At 37.2% G+C, this 26,003-nt stretch overlaps 1 protein-coding gene across 1 annotated transcript in view; it reads left to right on the plus strand.

Moving 5' to 3' along the window:
- mybpc2a (myosin binding protein Ca) overlaps positions 1–26,003 on the plus strand; it is a 142,526-nt gene that overhangs the window by 84,544 nt on the left and 31,979 nt on the right. The window contains 6 exon segments of the mRNA XM_028813635.2: positions 318–484; positions 4,710–4,875; positions 16,147–16,253; positions 17,352–17,381; positions 24,840–24,982; positions 25,173–25,332. Coding sequence (XP_028669468.2) covers positions 318–484; positions 4,710–4,875; positions 16,147–16,253; positions 17,352–17,381; positions 24,840–24,982; positions 25,173–25,332 — 773 coding nt within the window.

The raw sequence follows: 26,003 nt of genomic DNA on the forward strand, positions 1-26,003 counted from the left end.
TGTAGGTTATACAAAGTATAATTTTCCATTACCCATCAATCCTCTAGTAGATTAGAAAATGCCGCCAGCCTCTCCCCAGCATAGCCACCATGTAGCTTAACATATGTGTGCTGTTTCAGTTACATAATGTTCTACAATTCTTTTTTACGATTTTTGCCTGTCTATGGTTCTATTTTGCAAAAACCCGAAGATCAAACATATTCAGACCTATACTCTTTTGATGATAATTCATAATTACAAAATGTGTTACTATTAGTAGTAAGATTAACTTTCTTCTGGTCTTCCGAATCTCTGAAGTATTGCGTTTTTCTTTTCAGGATGAAGGATGGAGTTGAACTGACTAGAGAAGAAACATTTAAATACCGTTTCAAAAAAGATGGAAAGAAGCATTGGCTCATTATTAATGAAGCTACAAAAGAAGATATTGGAATATACCAAGTCTTCACCAATGGCGGAGAATCAAAAGCTGAACTTATGGTAGAAGGTATAGTCAACTTATTTTTTTGGATATGCATAAAGACAAATCATTATAATAGGCTTTTGTACCACAAGCCTAATGAGAAGCACCATGACTGACCTCTCCAAATTGCCTTCAGACTTCCAATAGATGAAGTTGCTGCAGAGAGCTATGGTATTGTTAGAAGCCATATCACAAACGAAAATACACATTTATACTGAGCAGCCGTATTTATCAAAGCACATATTTGTAACAAATATATGAGAAACATCACATTGAAGTGTTTCAGATTTTATTTTATTTAAGTCTGATTTCATTGACTTAAGCTTGTCTTTACCAGAATACCATATATTTGATTCCCATTTTTTAAGTTAAATGGGATGGCAATAACTTTTCCATCCGGAGTATAAATGTGCATATATGTATAAGGCACACACATTTTTTGTAACCAGAAATTTGCATACTGTGACAAACAGACACACTTGATGATCAACAAAACACTTTTTCTTTACTTTATTTCTTAATACTGGTAATGCAACACAAGCACTACAACTGTCAATATTCAAATTACACACACCTCTTTAGTCCCGATACCAGAACTTATACGTGACCCAGGCAGCATCAGTTAGTGGTGGTAAGTGGTGATAAACAAACTCAAACCCCCTCTTTAAACTTCAATAAACCACTACCATTGCCAAAAGCTTTAAACCACCATTAAACACAACTGTTTGAAACCCAACATGGAATCAATTAAAATTAACAGTCTAATTTTAGGTGCAGTGCTGCAGAGCCTCCTAGGACGTCAGTGCTGTCCGTTGCTACAATACTTTATATGTTTAAAAGATTAAGGATAATTATTATTATGTAACTTGAATCAAAACAGAAGCGTGAAAAGAGTTGTTATGATTTTCTGTAGATATTAAAATGATAGAAAAAACAAATGAGATTTTTATCAGAGACTTTGAACACTTTTAAAACATTTTGAATTAATTAGAAGACACCCCTAACTGGTGGAAATTTAGGTCTTGCCCCACTTCTCATTGAAAATTGAGATTTGAGACACTCATATAATTAAACATACAATGTAAATTAAATAAATATTGACAGTAAAATATATCAAGTCATTGGCTATATATAATAAGCACACTGAACTCCAAAGAACTTTGCTTCTCTGAAAGCCACCACTACTTCTGCTTATGTATGGGAGCAGTCCATCCTAGCATTCTTGTCTGTTATATACAGATGTTACTCCTAAGAGATAGTAGATATTTTTTTAGTTTAAACCAATCAAACCAGGTATTTGCTATAAATTTTCCAGTACATTTATTTTTCGTATTATTTGGTTTTTTTTAAAAAAAAGGTTATCACTTCACATAGTTTGCTTTGACATATGAATATAATCCTGCCCTTAATGATTTTGGGTTGCATTTATAAAAGGGAATACATTTTGTCAGACCTGGAGTTGCTTCTTCACAACACTGTAGGTGCTTTCATGCTTGCATATAAACCGACTCGGGAACACACAAGGACAAAACTGAAATGGGTTTCTGGTCCTCCTCATTTTAGATCTATAAAGCTGAAACAGTATTAGATGAATGCCAGAGGTATTAATTTATTTATTTATGTTTGCCCTACTATGTACTAAATCATAAATGCAAAAAAATGTACCTAATACTGTATCCACTAGAACACATTGAACAGCTCCTCCCACTTACGCAACATCCTTTACATTCTTGGCAGGTCAAAGTGAATTTTAGTTTTGTTTCTGAGACCTAAAGTAGCTAAATATGCATATTCAATCTAATTAATATTTCAATAAAAGATATGCTTGGACATTTTCTGTTTTGCTGGGCCTCTTGGCACAATTGTATTCTAAGAATTACTCTTAATATCTTGCTTTATTTATTATTTATGTTATGTCAGTTTCAGGCACAGTGGATTTTGGAGGGTAAGTCATTTTGTCCTAGTTCAGCACTAAATTATTAAACGTTAATATGTGGCATCTATCTTATAATACCTTTAATGTAGTTTTAAAGAAGAGAAAATAGCATCCATTCCATATTTCTACAAACAAGCCTGTTGATGTGCACTGCTGCTCTAAAGTACGTTACAAGGTACTTGTTGCACTCAGTAATTCCTCTAAGGGTAACTGGCCACTGTTGCAACCTGATTGGTGTATCATGAAAGTTAAAGGAGGTAGAGTGGATAGGTAAATTCATGACCAGAACCATGCGTCAGATGCCACATTAATTTAACAGGTTTTATTACCCACAAGGCAGAATCACAATATAATTTCAGATACAAAGATTATTAGGAAGGCAGAGTCAAAAATTAAAAAATTGATAAACAATGATGCAATGTCTATTTATATTGTAGTAACCACAATTGCACAAAGTACTCCAAGTTTGGGGTGGCACGGTGGCGCAGTGGTAGCGCTGCTACCTTGCAGTTAGGAGACATGGGTTTGCTTCCTGGGTCCTCCCTGCATGGAGTTTGCATGTTCTCCCCATGTCTGCGTGGGTTTCCTTTGGGTGCTCCAGTTTCCTCCCATAGTCCAAAGACATGCAGGTTAGGTGCAGTGGCTATCCTAAATTATCTCTAGTGTGTGCTTGGTGTGTGTATGCCCTGCAGTGGGCTGGCGCCCTGCCCAGGGTTTGTTCCTGCCTTGCGCCCTGCGTTGGCTGGGATTGGCTCCAGCAGACCCCCATGACCCTGTGTTAGGATATAACGGGTTGGAAAATGACTGACTGACTGTCTGACTCCAAGTTTGGTCTCACTAGCACGTTCCATGGGCTGTGCGTAAGAATCCTTGACTTATATTCAGCAGTTTTTATAATAAAACCATTTTAAATCTTTAAATGTTTCTACAGTTTGTCCAGATAATGTGAGTATTGTGTCAAGACAAACCCGTATTTTTTGGAAATTCTAACAAGTAGGTCTGTGCTGTATTTACAATTAATATTCTTTTTTAAACCATTTAGCAAAAGATGTATTCTGATAACTATTAAAAATGTGGAGAAAGTAATTTGCATTATCATCTGACATGCTGAATCAACAGTGATTGCATGGGACAGTGTTAAATTTGCATACTGGCCTAATTCAGTCCATGTGGAGTTTCCATGTACTCCTCTTATCTGCATTGGTTCTTCTCAGGTAATCCAGTTTCCTTCCACATTCCAAAGAGCTGCATGTCAAGTTGATTAAAGATGATACTTTGACTGTATTTCAGTTAGTGTAGTTGACAGAATGAGCCTGCCTGGCAATGATCTGGCACCTCATTCAGATCTGGTTTTAGCAATATGACTAAAATCACCATGATGGGATCTGAACCCTCACAAAATTGTCTTAAGCTAAATAGGTTTAGAAAATAAACCATTTGCCTTATGAGCTTATTTTAATGCAAACCACACCAGAGCCAAATCCCTAAAACCCTTTAAAATCTGTTTCTTGGATTTTTATGCTGTCATTATATTTTCAAACCCTCTTAAGGTTTGCAGGGACTAAAGCCTATTACATCAACACTGGACACAGGGTAGGAACCTCCTCTATGCAAGATAACTTATGGTGATCTCCAAATGGTAATTTTCAATCAATGCAAACATACTGAAAACTTAATTTTTTATACATGCTGGCATTGCATTCCTTAAAAAAGTCTTCTTAAATGTCAGCTTTTCTTTATTATGTTAAACTTTGAAAAGAGGGTAACACACTACTTTAAGTATATTGTACCTAATGGATTCTATGTGGCAAAGCTTAGCAAAGACTTTACTTGTTAAAAAACCCTGTTGAGTCTACTAGTGTTTTTTGGAGAAGAGATACTTCTAAAAGCACTATTACGCACATCAGACCCATATACCATCTAGAAAAAGAGGTAAATCAGACACATTAAATTGGAATAGTTTAAACAACAGTTTCTTTCTTTATTTCTTTCTTTCTTTCTTTCTTTCTTTCTTTCTTTCTTTCTTTCTTTCTTTCTTTCTTTCTTTCTTTCTTTCTTTCTTAATTTTTTCAGTACTCAATCATCAGTAAAATTTAATGTGGGTGTTATTTCCTTGAGCATTGATTGCAATTAATATGGAAAAAGTACCTACATACTGTATTGCATTCTGTATTTTTGCCTATGTTGAGATAAATCACTTTCTTTTTAAAAGAACAAGCAAATGAAATTCAGTTATTGTCGTTCGTTCTCATTAACTCTTTAATGGTTTGATCCTGCACATCTTAGCTGTTTGTTGCTCTTTTAATTTTTCAGATAAGGAACTAAAGGTGCTTCAGAGCATTGCAGATCTGACGGTTAAGGCAGCTGAACAAGCAATATTTAAATGTGAGGTGTCTGAAGAAAAGGTGACCGGAAAGTGGTTTAAAGACGGTGTAGAGGTGAAAGCTGACAAACGGTTCAAGATGACTCATATTGGCAGGTAAGTCACTTGTGAAATGTTATGCATAGCTAGTACCTTGTACTCTTTAAGAAGAAGGGAGCTGCTGTAGTTCCCGCCGGCAGTGACTCTGTTCGTTTCAGTCTCTGTCCAAGTTTTTATTTGTTGCGATTCATATTTAATCATAAGTTCATATTATAAATGGGGATAAAGAATAATATTTACCAGATGTTTTATGGAGTCGCTACTTTTGTTTGTATTGTTTTGGTCATACTTTTTTACTTCACTTGCTTTCATCCGGAGCCGTCTTATATTTAACCTGGGCGAGTTCAGTACAGCCGGGATTTCCTATTGCAATGGAACCAGTGCAGCACAGGCACAGTCTTCTAGAGCTTTCGGTGTTCATGAAGCAAAAAGCGCAGAAAACGAGGCAGATTCGTAGGTGCTTGTTTAATGCTATGGAGGCAATAACCTCCTCTTCCCACCATAATAGTGGTTAATGTGCAGACTTTACATAATAAACTGGATGAATCACAAGCTAATGCTCATTTTCAATGGGTATATTGAGAAGCCTGCATTATGGCTTTTAAAATGTTGCGAAGCTCTTTACTGACAGCTTTGGGTAACCACTGGGAATGGAGTGAGACAACTTGCAACAGATCAAAGAAGCGACGGTGGAGTCTCACTGTATGTAAATGAACGTCAGTGTAAATCGATAACAGCTAGAAAAGTAGTGGACTCTGCGGACATTGACCTTCCCTCTGTTTCTGTAAAACCATTTTATTTGCTCCGTGAATCTCCATAAATATTTGTTAGCATTGTATATATTCATCCCAAGTCTAACCAATTTGCAACAGTTATGATTAATTAATATGGTAAAAAGTTTGTAATCACTTTTCCAGAATGCATCACATTTTGTTCATGGAGACTTTAATCACTGTAACCTGAAGACATCTTTATAAAAATTTCTATTAGTATGTAATCTGCCCAACAGGGAACAATTCCAGTCTTGACCTTTGTTACAAGGCAATTAAGGAAGTATACAAACTGATAGCCAAACCTTGGCTCCTTTGATCACCATCATCTTTACCATCTCCCCATTTATAAAATAGCCTTGAAAAAGAGAAACTGAACAAAAAGACTATCTCTAGAGTGAAGAATCTATTCAAAGTCATCAAACATGCTTTCAGTGCACAGATAGGGATCTGTTTAAGGATATAGGCATTGATTTAGATCCTACTGATGTTATCAGCTGCAGTTATTTGTGAAGATATTCTTATCCAGCTAAAACCATAAAGGTGTATTCTAACAACTAACCCTGTAACAACAAATCTATATTATTATTATATAAATAGAAAAGTGATTTTAAACAAGGCAGTACTAATATAGGATATGCTGCCTAAAGGGAATTAAAACTTGGTATTAAAAAAAATCTAAACTTGATTATAAGGATACAATTGCCTGGCCATATCAAGCTCAAATTCTGTGTGGGCAATTTAAGTTCAAATAGAACATGTTCTAATGTTTTGATTGAACAGAAATTGTCCACACAGAATTTGAGCTTGGTGTGGCCAAGCTATAAAACCTAGGCTGGCAATAAACAGTCAAAATATAATAACCATGCATCGGTTTCTGATTTTAACTCCAACTCTACTTTAAGTAATGGATTTAATAAATACTCCTTGAGATTTGCACAATTTCATTTTCTGACCAGCTGCAATGCTTGAAGCAGATAGTTTCAGATACGGGAGAGCCATTTTTATTCAAATGGAAGTAGAGAGCAGTTTTAGAAAATGAAAACCAAATAAAAGTCCTGGACCAGACTATTTTAGTGGAAGTCTGTTTAAATCTTGTGCAGAGCAGCTTAGCTCCATTTTTTTTTTACTTTATATGTAGGTTTTCATTAGATTAGCAGAAACTTCCAAAGCTGTGGAGACAGCTACAGTAATTCCAGTACCTAAAAACAAAAACCCTACAACCTTAAACGACTTAAGACCAGTGGCTCTGACATCACTGGTTATGAAATCAATTGAAAAACTTATAAAGAGGAAGACAGTTGAAAAATCATAGGGTTTATTAGATCAATTTCTGTGTGCCTACCAGTGTAATACAGGGATTGCCATTGTCACTTTGTTTCATCTGTCATATAACAACTTGGAGGACATCAAGACTTTCCAGCCTTTAAAAACCATCTTCTTGCAGACAGACTTATTTAAAAGATTTTAATTAGGACTTCAGTTTGGTAGGGTGGCAGATTGTCTTTTAAATAGACAGGACTCAAAGAGTGAAAGTAAATAGTTGTTTTCTGACATGCTGTTACAATCGACCGGGTCCGCTCAAGGGTGTGTTCTTTCATCTGTATAAGAAAACTGGTTTGTCTTAAAATTTTCTGATGACATACTTATTGTAAGCTTACTGAATGAGTCATGGTCCAGAGGTAGATGATTTTGTTAACTGGTTTTATGAACCTTTTCTACTCCTAAACATTACAAAAACTAAGAACTAATAATCAGTTTTAAAAGAAACTCCATTTGCCTACAAGAAACCATCCTGGAGTTCACCTGCTGCCCCAGCCCAACACAGACAGGCAAGGACACCAGTTCGGTCCAGTCAAGGCCTTTATTCAGGGAAGGAACCCAGCCCCTGAGTAGTCTCCAAAGACAGATGCCCACAGTCTCGAGCAGTACACAAAACACTCTCACTTCTTCCCAGACTCTTGCAGCCTACTTCTCCATGCCTCATAAGTGAGCTTCATCCCTCTTCCTCCTGACTCTGGCCACCAAATGAGTTGAGGCTGCTCCTTATATTCAGCATCTCAGAAGTACTTCCGGTGTCCTATCCTCTTGACCCAGGGATACTTCCGGATAAGGCAAGAGCCCTATACACAAGAGCTCAACAATCCCTACAGCACCCCCTGGTGTTCCCCACGGTACCCAAAAGGGCTGTAGCGTACTCCAACTCCCAACTCCCATGGAGCTGTGGTAGCCCAGAGGGGCTGCCAGCTAATAGTTTGGGTGAGGCAGCGCCCTTCATAAGATACCTCCCCTTGTCCTTCCATTCGGGAGGCATCCCAGCTGGAGAAGAATGCAAGCCGCCTCTTACATTGCCACTCCCTCAGCTGAGTGTTGTAGGGTGAGGCGTCCCATCCCACTTGGTTAATTTGTCTCTAAGGAGGACTCTTGGTCTTGACTGGTCCATGACTTCCTCCTGAAACAAGAAGACAAGGTGACAAGGAGACACTGCCCCAATGTTTCCTATGGGTACCTATGTCTGCTGTCAAGAGACAGTGCATCCAGCCATGGCATTGCTGACAGCTCTCATAACACGTCCCCTTTGCAAAAGCAGAAACAGGATGGGAACTCCCACTCCTTTTTGAATTCAGCCGAGATTCACTTCTCTCTCCATGCTGGTTGATTGAGACTTTTTAGGTATCCTTGAACTCACAGGCCCAAGTGTGACACTATTAGGAGACCCGGAGTTTCTTTTGCGGATCTCCTTGTTCTGGGACGTAATGCCAGTCTGGGGCTCTCTATGGAACGAAGGGAGGCCCTGTGTTGTCTGCATCCCTTTTAACTTGGGCGGAACTTTTGCAGGTTTGCAGGACTGCATCTTCAGGGTGCTGGCACATGCAAGCCGGTCCCTCTCATGTAGAGGCGCTGTCTCCGCCCCTACTGCACGATCAGTTATCACGCTGCAATCAATTGTCGGAACTCCTGTTACTCAACATTGTTCAGAACCATCCCGAGTCAATTCGTAATGGGTTCCTTTATTATATCCGGTACTGGTGCCACTCACCTGTACTGCCTCATCTAATGACACAGAGAGTCCCAGCCCAAACCTTTTCAGGAGGTTCTACGCTGCTTTCAAGGGTGTCCTTGCCAATCTTTCTCAGGCCTTGTAAAATCTTTAATAAAGAATTCACAGGCAGGAGCACCCTCTCCAGTTCCTACACATTCCTGACATAGTTAATTGGCTTAGCCGGCGGTGGGCTGTGATACTGCCTTTCTGTATCCGCCTGCTTTGAGACATAGAGCTTGCAACTCTCTTGTACATGCTCTGCTGGGTCCTTTAGAAGCACAAGGAAGAGAGAGAGAGTCGGTGGGACAGCCCTTCACATGGCCTGCTGGTGCTGCCTGCACTAATACATTGGCAGCAACACAGCACACCCCACCTGGCTCATTACTTTCTTGGAGGTGGGTTTGGACCGCCACCACTCCCTTCCCCTTTTGTGGAAACTGGTCTGTCAGGGTCCAGGCACTCGGATGGTCACCTGTTGTCCCGGTCAACTTTAAGGTCCTTCAGGCACTTCCCAGGACCATCCTGGGTGATCGGTGGGTTAGGTCTCCCTTATTCAAGGATGTCACGCACACACCAAATGGGTGTTCAGGATTTTTTTCCTTTAGGAGGGAGGTGCATGAGAAGTAATTAAAGGTAGCACGATTCTTGTATCCAGCACTTCCCTCTGTCCCCAGCCCCATATCTGGTACCTCCTTCCGCTGTGGGGCCATCTCAACCGTGGCCATTATTTCACCAACATCGGGGCCCTCACTACCTTTGCCATATATCCAGACCTTCTCTTCCCCATCTCGGATGGGAGCAATGTGTCTGCGAGTCGAGTTATCAGGTCCATGTGTGTGACTGCACTGTTGTGTTGGGTTTGCCCACAAGAATTTTTTTAAATGGGTCTCCTGCCTACAGATGGCTAGGAGTTTCCATCTGGAATGCCACCTGTGACGATCCAGGATGCACCTGCTGCCCCAACCTGACACAGACAGGCACAGATGACCAATCAAGCGCTTTATTCAGGCAAGGAACCCAGCCCCTGAGCAGTGTCCAAGGACTGATACCCACAGTCACAAGCAGTACATAAAACACTCTGTTCTTCCCAGAATCTTGCAGCCTCCTTCTCCATGCATCATAAACAAGCTTCACCCCTCTTCCTCCTGAGTCTGACTACCAAATGAGGTGAGGCTGCTACTTACATTCAACATCTCAGAAGTACTGTTGCATCCTCATGACCAGGTAAGGCAGGAGCTCTATATAGAAGGGCTCAAAAATCTCTGCTGCCCTGAACCCCCCCTAACCCCCAGAACCCAACTCTAACTCACAGGGTGCCCTGTGGGAATCTGTGGAGCAGTGGCAACCCAGGAGTGCTGCCAGCTAATGGTTCGGGGGAGGCAGTGGCCTTCATAGACAACCTCTCTCTGTCCTTCCATTTGGGAGGTGTCCCGGCCAGGCAAGAATGCTGGCCGCCTCTTACACTGGGGATAATCATAGACTCAAAATTGATTGTTAATGATAATACAGAAAGAATCTGCAAAAAGCAACAGCAGTGCCTCTGCTGTTTAAAAAGGCGGTGTCTTTTTAGTGTGAGTCCACCTATTTTGTCAGTCTTGTATAAATCTTGTATTGAACCTATCTTTACTTATGTTCTTTTTGGCCTGGTTTAGTAATTTTAATGTCTGCAACAAAAAAGCGAATAAATCAAAATGTGAAATGGAGCAGTAAAATAACAAGTTCTTAACAGTCAAATCTGACAGACCTGTTTAATAAACAAGTATTACAGAAAACAAAATGTATAGTGGCTCAGCCACTATATTATCAATTGCAGTTGTTACCATTCGGGTAGAGGTTCAGGGTTCCAAGGATAAAAAGCAACCAGTTTAATAATGACAGCTTATATATAATTGTAAATGAAGAGATGCAGAACAGACAAAGGCTGTTTGTTAAATTCTGGGCCACCTTGATTTCATAAGCTTTTTCATGTATGATTTGTATTTTGGAAATTTAGCTTGAGGCTATGGTCAGCTCATCCTTGTATACATAGCTGTGGATCAGAGGGCTTAGATTGTGCTGTGATTCAAACCCTTCTATTTTATAATATTGTCACAAGCTTATAAAAGCAAGCCATTTATTTATTTAACACAGTTATTTGTGAGGTTGTTAATAACAATTAAAAAATGAGAAAACAAGACTTTGGCTGGCTGTTAGAATCAAAGTTTACTTTATTGGCAAGGAACACTAACGTGTACTAGGAATTTGACTTGGTAGCATTAAACAAGGACAACACAAAATATTAAAGATAAAATAAAATATGGAGGTAAAAAAGTCATACATAGATAGATAAATACATAGATACTGAGAACAACTCAAACCCGGTTAGTTCCCATAACTGCACATAGAACAAAAAAACTTTTTAGGTAATGTGTCCTTTTCACTTTCCGCACTCAAAGTAATTTGCCAGAGGGTAGTATTTGGAATAGATGGTACCCTGGTTGAGTTAAATCATCAATGATTGCTTCCTTTCTATGGGCACATATAGGACTCTTTTTACAAGCTTTTTTGATGTGCTACACCTAACCGGACAGTTACAGATGAGGTCAGAATGGAGTCAATCATGGATGTGTAGAGCTGGACCAATATTGTTTTAGGAAAATTGGATTTTCTTAAAAGGAGTAAAAAGAACATTCTCTGTTTGGCTTGAGAATATGTGTGATGTTTTCATTCCATTTTAGGTTTTGTGACATTACAGTGTCCAGAAACTATGACTGTGTTGTCCCAGCAGCTAAGTCATTTAGAAAAAGTGATATGTGAGCAGGTGGCTGATTCCTGATATTTATGACCATCTCCTAAGATTTTTTTTTTAAGTTAAGGTCCAAATTATTATGGCTGCACCAAACTGATGGGTTCTTCAATGTTGAAATTAGGCCTATTAGTGGTATGTCATCTGCAAATTTAATATCACAACAGACAAATCACCAGATGTTCTGTCATTTGTATATACATACATAGAAAAATCACCATTGTTAAATCAACTGTGTAAGTATTAATTTTAGCACTTTTACAGTGTGTATATACTTCTCACTGACCAGTGTTAATTTAACTCTCATTCCAATGTAAAGAGATTTAACTCTATTTCAGTGTTGTTCAATTTATCTTGTTAGTAGTTTTAGATGAAACTCTGAATATTGTTTCTGGTTTTTTTTTTAATTCTTACTCAGGGTGGAGGGTGAATAAGTCTGGAGAGTATCTATGAAGAGTAAATAATATAGTGATAACACAAAGCATGAATCATGTTAAAAAGACCAATTAAAAATGGTAAAAAAATCAAAACCATCCATATGTACTTAGTTTTTATTAGCCATATGTTATTCCATCATCATTCTTGGCAAAAACAGAATATGAAACATTTGTAGTGTTTGTTTTTATTAAGCAAATAAATTGAAAAAAATCTGGGATTTTTTTAACAAGTCTCACTTTTTATCAAAATATCAATACATTGGTAAGTTCACCATACTGATCCTATATATGCACATATATACAGCATTATACAACTATGAAGCATTGCAATAAATGCTAGCAATAGAAATATTTGGCTTTTAACTAAACAATTCAATCAATTTAACACGCTGCAGGCCTGACAAATACAGTAGATCTTCTGCAAACAATGCAGCATAAATCAAAAGTTGCTTGTATTATACTTTTGATTAATAAGACTCTTAGCCTGTCATTGAAAAAGCACCACATATGTGTTCACATCTGGCCCATATAAACACTGAAGAACAATAACTTGAGCTCAAACTGAGCCACTCTTTCAAAAACATCATGCATTGTTGCGAACATGAAAAAACTGCAAAGTATTTAGTGTTGAATGTCTCCTAAATTTGTACACGTTTTTTAGCTGTGAGTCTGTGTAAAGAGTTTCACAATTTGTCTGTAAATTTTGCTCATCACACATTATGACTCTATTATTGTCCTCACTAAACACATCCTGATTTACTTACTAAACACAAACGGCAGGAGTATTGCTCTCTTAAGGACTCTGTAAGGCCATGATTGGAGGGCAATTCTGTTATCGCCTGTAATATGACTGATGGTGCCATGTATTCTTTCAATTGATATAGGAAAATACACTCCTTCACTTTCGAGTGTTTTAAGGTTGAAAAGCAAAGACTCAAGAATCAAAGCAGAACCATATTTCTTCAAATCTAGATAATAAAATAGAGGCACCAAATCTATATTCACTATTGAAGAATTAAATTGTGATGGTTAATTTCGCAACACAAAATACAGACATCCTATCTTGTGAATACCATGTTTTGAGCCGAGGGGATTGGCTGTTTCACACTCATCAAAGTAGAGCTGTATTTGTAAAGCATGTGAGTATTTAAAGAACACTGAAGTCTTTGTATGATTTTGGAATGGGTGAGATGCCTGCTTTGACCACATCTGAAACCTCTGGTTTTCTGAACGTGAATTTCAAACTCTCCAAAACAGGAATATATGTAAAAGTGTCATTTACTGGCACTTAGATATAAGTGGTAGTTATTTTGTTCCAGTATCATACCCAATGCCCAAATTTATTTCAACAGACTCAACAATTACCCATTTTTCACTAAAGTATTTATTTCTTTTAGCATCTGTATTAAAACTGGCAAATGATTTTTCAAAATCTTTCAAATTGTTTTCTACTGATGACTTTAAAGACTCACATGCAGGAAACACAAAGTATGTTGTGCTTAATCTGGGAGTGCATTCCTCTAGATCACATACAATTGATGAGACCACGTTACTGAAAGCTCCACTCCCTTGTAGTTGTGCAACAATACCTGCACACGTTTTTCATGTGTCTTGATGAAAAAACAAATCCTCTGTTCTTATAATTTGCAATAGTTAAAACAGATTCTTCAAATAAAGAATTTGTTGCTGAAAGACCCTTTAAAGGCCTGTCATGAAGATGTAAACCTCTGCTTGTATTCAAGGTGCCCTTAGGACAGTTCTTGGATGGATGACTACTTTCTAAATGCTTTCTATATCCAGAATAAGTGCTAAATTGCTTTCTACATGTTTCTTGTCCACATATCAATTTAAACTTTCAGTGGGATAAAAGTCATGGTTCAACCTTAAATGCGTAATGAGTGACTGACTACATGCATATAACGCTTTACATCTAAAACAAGACAACATTTTGAATGGCTTTACTCTGTACCAGTCCTATCATTTAGTAGTTTTGTTTGAAGCTCTTTTACTCTTGGGGACTCTCATTTATTTTTCAAACATCAATTCTATAGATAGTTGTTTGAATGAAAGTGTAGAAGCTAAGGATTGCTTTGTCATATGTTGAATTAAAAACAAAGCAAGCTTTAAAAAGCTCATCAGATGCACAGAGGGAAGCAACTGCCTGACAGGGGATGAGTTTCTTGTCAAGGGCTATGTAAAAGTTGTTAAACTGCCGTTGGCTTCTTCCTGCTGCCGTCCTTTTTGACGAAGATGCTCATCAATGTTATTGCAAGACTATAAAAAAAAACAAAAAAAAAAAGTCTCCTTCATCTTTATTGAAGATCTGAGCTTCATCAGAAGTATGGGATGTATACTCAATGAGGCAAGATGCTAACAGCTTGGTGAAAAGAATAATAACAGTTCTTTATTTTTTGGCTACTTCTGTACAGCAGACAGCATCATTTTTCCATGAAGGCATACAATTCAAGAGACTAAGCAGTGCAAGGAGGGTTACATTTTTGGACAGTAAATACATAAGATCATGAGTGCAGCTGTCATAACTCACCGAGGCTCATGGAAAAGACAATTTGTACACAAATCTACACCATTGTACTTATAAAGCAAACAGTGACAGGCTGTGAAGGAAATTTTATATATTTGCAAAGCAAACAGTCCAGGTGGTCTGTGCAAAATGCTTTTAAGAATGCAGCAAACTCTTTGCAGAAAGGCCATACCTGTCTTCAAAACACTCTTTAAGCATCAAAGTCATGCTGACATGCGCAGGGTACTTGGAATAATGTTAAAGGCTGATTTATACTTGTGCATTGAGCCTATTCCTTTAGCACAGTTAGGTTTTAGTGCAGATATTTGTATATTTAGAGAAAAACATAACATGTTGTCTGTTTTTGCCGCTCTGGTTGATGTTAAGTTTGTTTATAGGTGAACATACTGTATATGCCCCTTACATTTTTTGACTTCATGCATGCAGCAATCTCAGAGCCGAATTTGCCAGACTTTAACACTAATTTGGTTGTCGTAATGTGGTGAAGACATGTCATATAAATAAATGCATATAATTGAGAATTTTGTTGGAAGCTTTCTCATTGATTTGTTTTCTTCTGAGTCTTCTGGCAACAACACAAAGAGGACCATTGACAGTTGTACCCTGTGTCAATGTGATGCATAGTTACATTTTCAGAGAGATGTACGTTAGGCTACACCATAGGTTCAAAGCACAAGTATATATCAGCCTTAACAGGTGAAGAAGAGCTCTATTTGCTCATCATTCCTCTTGCTCAACTCAATAATGCCTCTAAACTTAATATGTAATTTTCACTCTAAAGTATGTTAACAAGCCTATACACTTTCTGAATGGGACAGAAGGTAATTGTTTTTTACCAGGTAAAACCAGCATAGTGTGATGAGTAATAATACATTACTTGCCTGTGAAGCCTGTTTATGTAAAAAATTGGTATCTGGTTTTTTTAAATGTTCTCAACTGCAGTGACATCCATTGTGTTTACTCAGTAACACAATGAAAAACACAGCATCCATGTAAAAAATTAAAGTGAAGCTTTTTAATTTAGATATTTTGAGGTGAATGAATATATATGTGGACATTCTTTACCATTCATGTTTATTTAGTCTGTTAAGCTGATTGGCTTGAAGAAACACACCTGTCCCATCAGAAGATAACTGTTATATGTTTTTGTTTTGGTTAATTGAATTTTTTTTTGTTACAATATTTCGCTTCTAGAACTTTTTACTATCTACCTCATTACTGCTATATGACTTTGGAAATATGGTAGGAGTTCTTATTATCCCCCTCAATATTTCTATTTGCCTAGTACTTCTGCACAATTCCTTCCAGAGTCATTGTCTTCACTCACCAACCTCCAGATACCCCAGTGCACCCACAATGGTTTACAGAGTAGCTTTTCAGTCTCTATTTTAATCATCCCTTCTGGGTTGTTTTCTTGTCCCATTTAATCTTGCAGCCTCTTTTATCCCCATCACTAAATTGTCAGCTGGAAAATATTTACACTAAAGTAATGAATACAGGAAATCAATAGATGTAATATATTGTAGATATTTTTGATCTAAAGTACTCTGAAATTCTATCAGCGACATTCTTTACAATCAACCAAAATCTAACTTTTGTCACCAATTCCCTTTGGTTGCAAAGATACTGGCCATTCATTAACCAAAACTCTTCTTTGGCTTCCCCTTGTCACAGGAAAAAGTAATAAGATGAGGAGATCATCCTGCCTTTGGCACAAACTCATCTCTCTCTTGGAAATGTTGTTTTCACAGGATTCACAAGTTGGTAATTGATGATGTGAAACCTGAGGATGAGGGAGATTACACCTTTATTCCTGATGGCTATGCTCTGAGCCTATCTGCACATCTGAACTTTCTGGGTAAAAAAGCAAACTATCTTTTGATTTCCTCTGAATAAAACCTTTAACACCCACAAATTACACATTCTCTACACACACAAAACATTTGTGTAATCTATCTATGTACAGTATCTGCTTGTTTCCATTATTTCTAAAACTAAAATCAGTGCCAGTTGGAGGTTTTCTTAAATTCTATAGTCAGACATTTTTCTGTTGAACCCAATATATTTGCACCTACACAATATTTTAATCAGCCTACAGTGTGTGTTATTTTAAAAGTTATCATTCATTCAACAACTCAACTCATCTTCTCAACCACTTACACTGGTGAGTGTTGTGGCGGCAGCAGGCCAAGCAGGTCTGCCCAGACTTCCCAGTCCACAGCCTTAGATTCCAGCATTTCTTGGGAAATTCCCAGGTGTTCCTAAGTCAGCTGTGAGGTATAATGCCTCCAGCATGCCCTGGGACTGATGCAGGTTCTCCACCCAGTGTGGCAAGCCCAGATCAGCTCTAGGGAAACCATCCATGGGGAGCATTCTTACAACATGCCGAAAACACCTCAGCTGGTTCCTCTTTTATCTGGTGGAGCAGTGAGTTTATTCTGAGGCTCATTTGAATCACTCAGCTTCTCATCCCATCATGGAGTAATAGTCCAGCCACCCTGCTGATTGTAATCACAATCTCATTATGACAGGTGAGCAAAGGGATGTAGATCGACCAGTAAACCAAGAGTTTAGACTTTGCTCTTACTTCACCACCTCACACCAGAACAGTTGCCGCCTGCCACAATGTGCTTGTCTGTCTCAAGCTCCCTTTTTCTGTCACGCATGAACAAGATCCCAAGATACCTGAACCCCTTCACTAAGGACATTTGTTCCCCCACCACCTGTGCTGTGCTGATCCTCATTCCAGCCACTTCACACTTGGAAGCAAGTCATTCGAGTGCATGTCAAAGGTCATGGTCAGATGAGGCAAAGAGGACAACATCATCTGCATAAAACAATGATACTATCACTAGCCTCCCCAACTGGACACCCTTGTCCTTAAATGTTGATAGGGCCATTAGCAATAAAAATAAAAATTATTTTAACTTTTTTATTCCTGTTTTCTTTTTTATAGAGATCAAGATTGATTATGTGCCTCGTCAAGGTAAGAAAACATTAATGAAGTATATTAGTGCATAAGAATGATTAGGATGGAATCACTTTGGTTTGCCTCGCCTATATTCAGACCAAAATTTATCCTAAAACATTTGCAAAAACATACTTTGTTTGGGACTTGCGTAAACCTTTGATCTTTACTTTAAATAATTATAATTAAAATTAAGACTGTCATTGCTGTTTATTAAGGGCTTAATTCAAGGAAGTATATTGTAATTATTTTGAATGAAACAAAACCAAAAGTGAATATCTTTAATCAGTGGCAAACATATTCTAATTAGACTTATACAGAGAACAGATGAATAATGCAGCATGCATCACTCTTATATACGAGGAACGTTCAAAAAGTTTCCGCACTTTTATATTTATGTTCGGGAGGAGTAGTAATTGGGCATTAAAAAGTTGGTACAATGCTGGGAAAATTGCATTGCAAACAAAGGCTACTATGTAGAAAAGTGATGTAATTTGTTTTTGAAAGTCATAATAAATAGAGTTAAAAAAGTGCAGAAACGTTTTGAACATCCCTCGTATTTAGATTGCATGGATTGTGATTTTGATGGTTGTTGCTATTTAATCATTATGTGGGATTTCTATGTTCTGCTTTTTTGTGCTGTATCAATATGATTTTTGCAAAGCAAAATCATAATCTTCAGAATTGTTGGGCACGTTGTCTTTACAATGATGCACTTTATGTTTATTTTTATGGTGACCTTAACAAAATTTAGAAAAACAGAAGTAATAAAATATGTTAAAATAAAATACTACAGCAATTTTGAATAATTGTTTCATATTATAATACAGCATACAATGTGATTCCACTTCTTCCCACTATGTCCGTGTGCACTATGTAGTGTCAGTAACATGTCACATATTCACTGTTCATAAAAAAGCAAAGCCAGGTCCAGTTTAGTTTAAGTAATGGCTACAAAAGTAAAGTAAAATCAATAAGCTGACTATACCCTAAGAATAAAAAGAAATAATGTTCATTGGGTGCACAAAGGATCTCTGCCCATTCACTGATGAGTTGAGTTTGCAGTCCCCCTGTATCTATGGGAGTTTTTCCCTTTGTGCACTACTAAATCTCAAAGTCATGTAGAATATGTTCATTAGAGAGCCTGTATTGATCCAGTACAAGTGTACGCGTACTTCAGTGTGCCATGTGATGGACTGTTGCCACTTGTGTGATTCCTACTTTATGTCTGGTAGAGTTTAGCTCTCTATGGCCATAGATTTGGATTTCATAGGCTTATGAAACAGGTGGTTGGATAAATAAATACTATTTAAGGGAGCATACTTTAAAAACAAATAAAACATCACTTTCTCAAAACTATTTTAAACTTAATGAATATTAGTTTGAAATTATGCAATTATAACTGCTACAGCACTTGCTTGTGCCAAACTGTTTAGTAGCTCACCAAGTCCGGACTACCTCCTCTAATAAGCAATAAAAAAAATAATGCTGAAGTGAAACAGCATACATCTATCCATCTACTTTTTTAGCTCATTTTATGCAGTTTAGGGACATGGGAAGAGCTTAGAAATTCAAATGTATTTTTTATAACAAAAAGATTTTTTTTTACAATGTTGGATATCATACAATATAAAAGCAATGTTAAGAGTGACTGTATATAATGTACAAAAATTAAAATAAAACATAATATAAATTACTTTCCTCAGAATTTTTCAGACCTAGATGTACTATATAGTGCTGAAAATATAATTATACAGAGAATTGTGAGACCTAAGTTAAATTATGAGACTCTTACCTTTTGAATCCCCTTTTTGAGATGTTTCTCTATGACAATGACCATATTGTTTCAAGTTCAAAGGAACTATGATGTAGGAGATAACAGAATTAAATTTAACATTTGAGAGATGGCATCTGTGTCTGGAAGAGACTGACATTTCTTTTCCAATTTATTCAAACCTCAAAAACTTGGATTATTTGAAGTTTGTAGAAAGAGTGAATGCTCACAAGGCTCACAGTTTGCTTTTCTTGTGTCATTTTAATTTTACATAACGAAAACCAAAGAGACTTTTAAAGCTAGAGAACTATGTTATGATCTTCGTTTCAATAGCACTTCTTGAAGAGAGGATTTAAATACATAGTGAATATCGATGTCTTGGTGGTACAACCTCAAGTGGTTGTCCTAAGCAACCTATATTCATGTCCTAGCAACCAGTTTACAAAACCTTAATGGCAGTCAGAAACCAAGATGGTGTTGTGGTAAAAATAATAAATAACAAACGAATTAACTATTACAATACTTAATGTAGCCACAAATGAAGGTAAAATAAAACACACCAACGATACTAGATTCAGGAAAAAATAACCCAGTCATAAGAAAAAAATGAACTGAGAAATAAATTAACAAATGTATGTAATGTAAATGTAACCCGTGACAGAACCCCAGCTCCCCTCCTAAGTCATGTACTCTGGACACGTCAACATGGCTTCATGGGACAGTGAGTGTGGAACTGTCTTACCAATTGGGTAGCATGAAAAAGATCACCGTGAACCCAGTATCTCTCATCAGGACCATAGCCCACTTAATCTGCCAAGTAATGTTACTGAGAGGTTTGTCAGCTTGAATCTAAGATTCTGTTGACTTCATATTCAGCTTCACTCTCCACCATCACTGGATGAGGAGGAAGTCTAGATTTCATTTACGGACTAGAGTGCACAGTCTAAATAGAGTGAAATTAAGTATTGAATGGACCTTAAAATGAACAGGGAGTGACAATTTATCTGTCTCAGGACCCAATCAGTTGATAATCATATAGGGACAGTTGAATCAGGCACCAATTGATGCAACCCACAAGTGAATGTATCATGTAGCAAGCCAAACCCTCTGTCCAGCACTAAACTCTGGAGTTTGTCAACTCCTGCAGTCTGCAAACCACTTACAAAAAATCCCTGCTAAATGATTCATTCAAACCTCAAAATATACTGAGTGCAAACTATACAAACATTCAAAGACAATAAGAACAGATGAAGAAGCTGTAGAGGGGACCATTAGTTTAGGTTTATATCTAACGAAGATATATTTTATAGGTGAGTAATATAGGACAGGCAAACTCAGCTATAAGAAGCCATGCTTTCCAATCAGGTTGGAAGCTATTAACAGAGCATCAGATAAACTTTTCCAGTACTTGATTAGTATGGTCAGCTAAGCCATTCGCCTTAGGGTGATACAAAAGAACCTACAACAGCCTCCAAACCTGGACCTGAACAAAAATTGTAATCCCCTTATCTGAAATTATCGACCAAGGGAACCCATGTAGCTTCTTAGGTGTAGGTAATTTTCTAAGAGCAATATTTGGAAAACCTGTCCACCATTACTAAAATAACTGAGCAACGATTTGAACAAGGAAGATCAATAATGAAATCTATAGAAACCATCTTCCAAAGTCATGTGGGAGATGGAACAGGCTGCAATAAACTCAAAGGATAATATGCAACAAGTTTATTTTTGCAATAACTGTCATAAGCCTTAAAAGAACCTTTCACATTGTCGTTCATACCCTCTCACCAAAAATACACTAATATGGTTGAAAGTATTGGGACACACCTCTTAATTATTAAATTCAGGTGTTTCAATCAGACTCATTGCCACAATGTACAAAATTAAGCACCTGGCCATGCAGTCCTCATTGCAGTGAAACAAATTGGGTCATTCTGAAGAGATGTGACTACAAGCATGATACTTTGATAGGATAACACCTTTGCAATAAGACAGTTAATGAAATTTCATCCCTGCTGGATATTCCAGGTAAACTGTAAGTGGTATTTTTGGAAAGTGGAAGTGTTTACAAGAAACAGCAACCCAGTCATAAAGCAGAAGGCCATGTAAAGTCAAAGGTGCATGGTGCGTTAAAGTCGCCAACACTATGCTGATTCCATAGCTGAGTTCCGAACTTCCACTGACATTATTGTAAGCACAAAAACTTCATGGAATGGGTTTTCATGTCAGATGGGCGAGTCTGGGTTTGGTGGATTCCAGGAGAACATTACCTGCCTGAGTGCAGTGTGCCAACTGTGAAGTTTGGTGGAGGAGGAATAATGGTGTGGGGCTGTTTTTCAGGGTTTGGGCTAGTCCCCTTACTCCAGAGAAGGAAATCTTAATGCTCCAGCACACCAAGACATTTTAGGCAATGGTATACTTTCAACTTTGTGGAAACAGTTTGGGGAATGCCCTTTTCTGTTCCAGCATGACTATGCCCCAGTGCACAAAGCAAGGTCCATAAAGTCATGGTTGCATGCATTTGGCATGGAAGAACTTGACTGGCCCACACAGAGCCCTGACTTCAACCCCATCAAAAACCTTTGGGTTGAACTGGAATGGACATTGAGAGCCAGACTTCAACATTAGTGCCTGACCTCATAAATGCTATACAGAATGGATGGGCACAAATTCCTACAGAAACACTCTAAAATCTTGTGGAAAGCCTTCCAAGATGGATGGGAACTGTTATAGCTGCAAAGGGGGGACCAACTCCATATTAAAGTCTATGTATTTGAATGCAATGTCATTAAAGTCCCTGTTGGAGTAATGGTCAGGTGTCCCAATACTTTTGTCCATATAGTATATCTTTTAAGCAGTTTCACTGTCCAGGTTATACCTGGATGCTCAAACGAACAAGAACAATGAGCTCAATGCAATACTTCACTCCTTAGATCTGATACAACGTACAGCTAATTGGAAGGGAACTGAGGTGAAACTTTTTGATAAATAAATGACTCTCTTACTTTGGAGAGGAAGTCTTTCGATAGTAGCACAAATGGCAGCACCCACAACTTATAGAGATCAGATTGTCTAGAAGGAGCATCAGCTTTTCCATTTGTCCGTCTAGCCCGATAGGAAATAATACAATCAAAGTGACTAAAAACAATGTCCAAAAAACTTACCTAGCCCAAGAGAAAAGATCAGAGTGACTTAACCTCTATGTGGAGGCAACTCAGTGGATTTTTGTTTCTTAAAAACATCCTGAATATTCACAGGCAATTGAACAGAATTACAGTGAGCCACTTGTGTCAGGACTGTTCTGAAACTATTTTTTACAACAAATGAGTTGGGGAATAGTACTGAGAATAATTAGAAATGTGATTACTCATTTTTACTGCATGTAGAGAGGAAATATACTCAATAATACCAGTCCCCAATGGATTACCATCCACACACATTTACCTTTAATGGAAAGGGAGTCTTTTTCATTTCTGTAATTAACTGGGAGCTAGTAAAAATTTTTAATGCTCCTGAATCAAGTAGTGCCTTTGTCAGTTGTTTCCCAACTTAACTGGTAAAAAACTGAATTTTCCCAGTAAGTATTCTTAATCATTTTAGCAATACCTAACTTTAAGGAAGAAGGGGGCTGATTTTGACCCCTTTTCAATAACTTTGTGCAGCAACTACAAAAGTGCCCAAATTCACCTCAGTAAAAGCAACACCTCTCAGGAAGACATCTGTGACATTCAACTGCACTTACAAATTTATGTTTAAAGGAAAGGAAGATTGAAAAAACTTTACTCTCTTTTGGTCCTGTAGCTAGTTCAATAATATTTTATAGCATGTGAGTAATTGTAGCATTGTGCTCATACACTTGTTTCTCAAGCAAGTTTGTGCTCAGACTGTGCTTTTAACAACTTAATGAGAATATCATCCCATTCAGTATCCTGCATTTTGGGTCTGAATTTAGGTACTGCTTGAAGTACAGAAGCAGAGAGAAATGAGGAGAGAATAGGGTACAGAACAACAGAATGTAACAAAGATAAACAAAGCAGGGAAATATAATTAATCAGAGAGAAGCATCTAAATCCAATATGCAAACCAAAAGACAAAATCCGAGGACACACAAAAATGAAAACCAAACAGATTTAAACAGCTAGAGATCTTTGTCATAATCTTGTTTTTGAAAGTGGGACAATCACAAATACCATTGTAAGTGATGCTGTCATGATGGTGCAACTTCCAGTGTGTGCCCTAGGCAACCTGTATTGACATCCTAACAACCCAAGAAGAAAAGAGCAATTGCCATCAGAAACCAAGATTTACAGCCAGGTTGAAGTCAGAAAACATGTTGAGAGAGCACAGATCTAGTGTTGGCAATCATTTTTAAAGGAAGGAGTAGACATTTTGCTATTGGTTTCTTTGGTGCACGTAAGACCAGCCAATTTTGCCCCTTTTTAAATATTTAGATGGTGCATCAAGGAAACATCACTGGCTGACACTTTGTGACGGATCATTTTTTCAGATAAGGCTTGGTGGCTAAATTCTAGAAAGGCCCCACGGAGAAAAGAGTAATATTTGTGCTGAAATTAAGTGTGGTGTATGCCAAAGCATAGCAAAATGGGTGCTATCCGTCTGTCCTACATCAGCTACCATGGTTGTTTCAAAATTCTCAGCTTAGTAAGCATGATGGGCAGCTTAGTGTTCACTCTTTTAGGAAGGGGGGTCTATTGTGAATCTTATTATTTTTTGTTGTTGTTTAATTTACATTTTTCTATTATTTAGATTACTAAATCCATCCTACTTCCATTTTGAGGCTCTTCAACCATTTGAGTTGCCATTTTGTGATGTTTTCTTATGGCAGCCATATTGTTTACATGGTGGCAGTGTCATTACATGCTAGGGATATCCAACAAACATTATGGTGCCTTGAAATGGGAAGGCATGTAGAAAAACTGTTCTACATGGTGTTAACAAAATGTAAATACCCTTAAATTAAAGTCTGAAATGTACACTTTAATCACGTCTGAATTTTTTGAATTATAATTTTAAACTGAGGAGTAAAGGAGTAAATCAAGGAAAATGTATCTTTGTCTCGAATATTATGGAGCGCACTTGTTGAGTGGGTAGACTCTACCAAGTACTGTGTTTTTTAGGGATGTGTTCAGAGAGTGGTTGTAACTGTTCAGCCATCAAGTGCTGACACATCAGAAGCAGAATACTCATAAATTCAGAGCTTCTCGAAATTAAAGAAGCTGCTTTTCCCAGTAAATCTAGACAGCTTTTCTCATATACACAACAGACATGCACAGTCACTGTCACAGCATTCAGCTTGCACTTTACTTGCCTTGGGAATCTGTGGCTCTTAGTACCAGTTACAAAGCATGTTGATAGATGAAAAGGACTGTTTTAATTTCAAGATGCCTTACACAGTATCTTACAGTGTCATTGAACTAAATTAAGGGATAAAGAAATATATAAAGACACAAGCAAAAATGCATTTATGTGATGAAACATTCAATTATTTTTGTACACATTAATTATGTGGTATATTTGTAGTCAAATCATGAGGCTGTGGGTTCAAATACTACTACTAACAGTGTGTGACCATGAACAGGTTACTTCACTTGCCTTGGCAAAATAAATGTAACCAATTGTATGTCAAATGTTGTAAATTACCTGGATAAAGAATAATCATTGTTTAAAGTGTAATTTTTTAGATCCACCCAAGATTCGCTTGGACACAACAGGAAATGTGGTTTCTCAGAATACCATTATTGTTGTGGCTGGAAATAAAATGCGACTTGATGTGGAAATCACAGGTGAACCAGCACCTACAGTCACATGGAGTAAGGGGGACAAGGTATTTTTCTACAACAGTTTTTCTGGTTAGAATGTGCATTTTTGACTTGTTTTTCAATCCTATTTTTTGTAAAAATTGATTGATTTCTATGAATGATTGCAATAAAATTAATACATTTTTTTTTAAAAAGTGCATTTTCTTTGTCTTCCTCAATATTTAACCTTTCTCTCCTCAATGCTTGATTGTCTAGGTTATCACCGATACAGAGGGCAGAGTTAGGATTGAAAATCGCAAGGACCTCAGCTGTTTTGTGATTGAGGGAGCAGAACGAGAAGATGAGGGCAAATATTCCATTGTGGTAACAAATCCTGCTGGTGAAGATAAGGCTGTATTGTTTGTCAAGATTGTTGGTAAGTAACACAGTTTTTTCAATATATACATTTTATTCATCATTTTATGCAGATAAGTGACTTAATGTTTACATTGGAAAACCTTAGCCAGCTACATTTGTTTGACAAAATCATTTAAATTTGTTTGACTCTAACACAAAATATGTTACTAAATGCAAGCTATTACAGCTGATGCCTATAATTTAGTGATGTTTCTCTAAAACATATTTAGTTTTTGTTCTTATCTCTATTACCTATTTCAAACCCAAAAAATAAAATCCATTAAATTTAATATTGTAATTCACCATCTTTTGAAAAAACTCCTAAGTAACTTTCATATGTACACCTTTTTCTTGTCAAAGAACTTATTTTAAAGTAAGAGCTAATGTCCGCTGTAATGTATTTCACCTCTTAAATTTATCAAAATATATAAAAAATATTTTATACCTTCATTCTTCCTCATAGCTCATACCCTGCTGTCCTGAAGTAAGTCTAGTAGTCTTTTCCTGCATTTGCTGTAATGCTGTAATGCTCTTTTTTTTTTTTTGTAACATGAAGATCAAAAACGCCACATGATGTGTTAAATGAGACTTTATGTTATCCTAAAATTATTCTTCCATGCCTTTGAATTCTGTAGAGGTCCATCTGTAATAATTTTGCTTACTCAAAGGTATCTATTATTTCACTTAGTT

The sequence above is a fragment of the Erpetoichthys calabaricus genome, chromosome 11 (assembly GCF_900747795.2).
Source record: "Erpetoichthys calabaricus chromosome 11, fErpCal1.3, whole genome shotgun sequence".
NCBI classification, from domain to species: domain Eukaryota; kingdom Metazoa; phylum Chordata; class Cladistia; order Polypteriformes; family Polypteridae; genus Erpetoichthys; species Erpetoichthys calabaricus.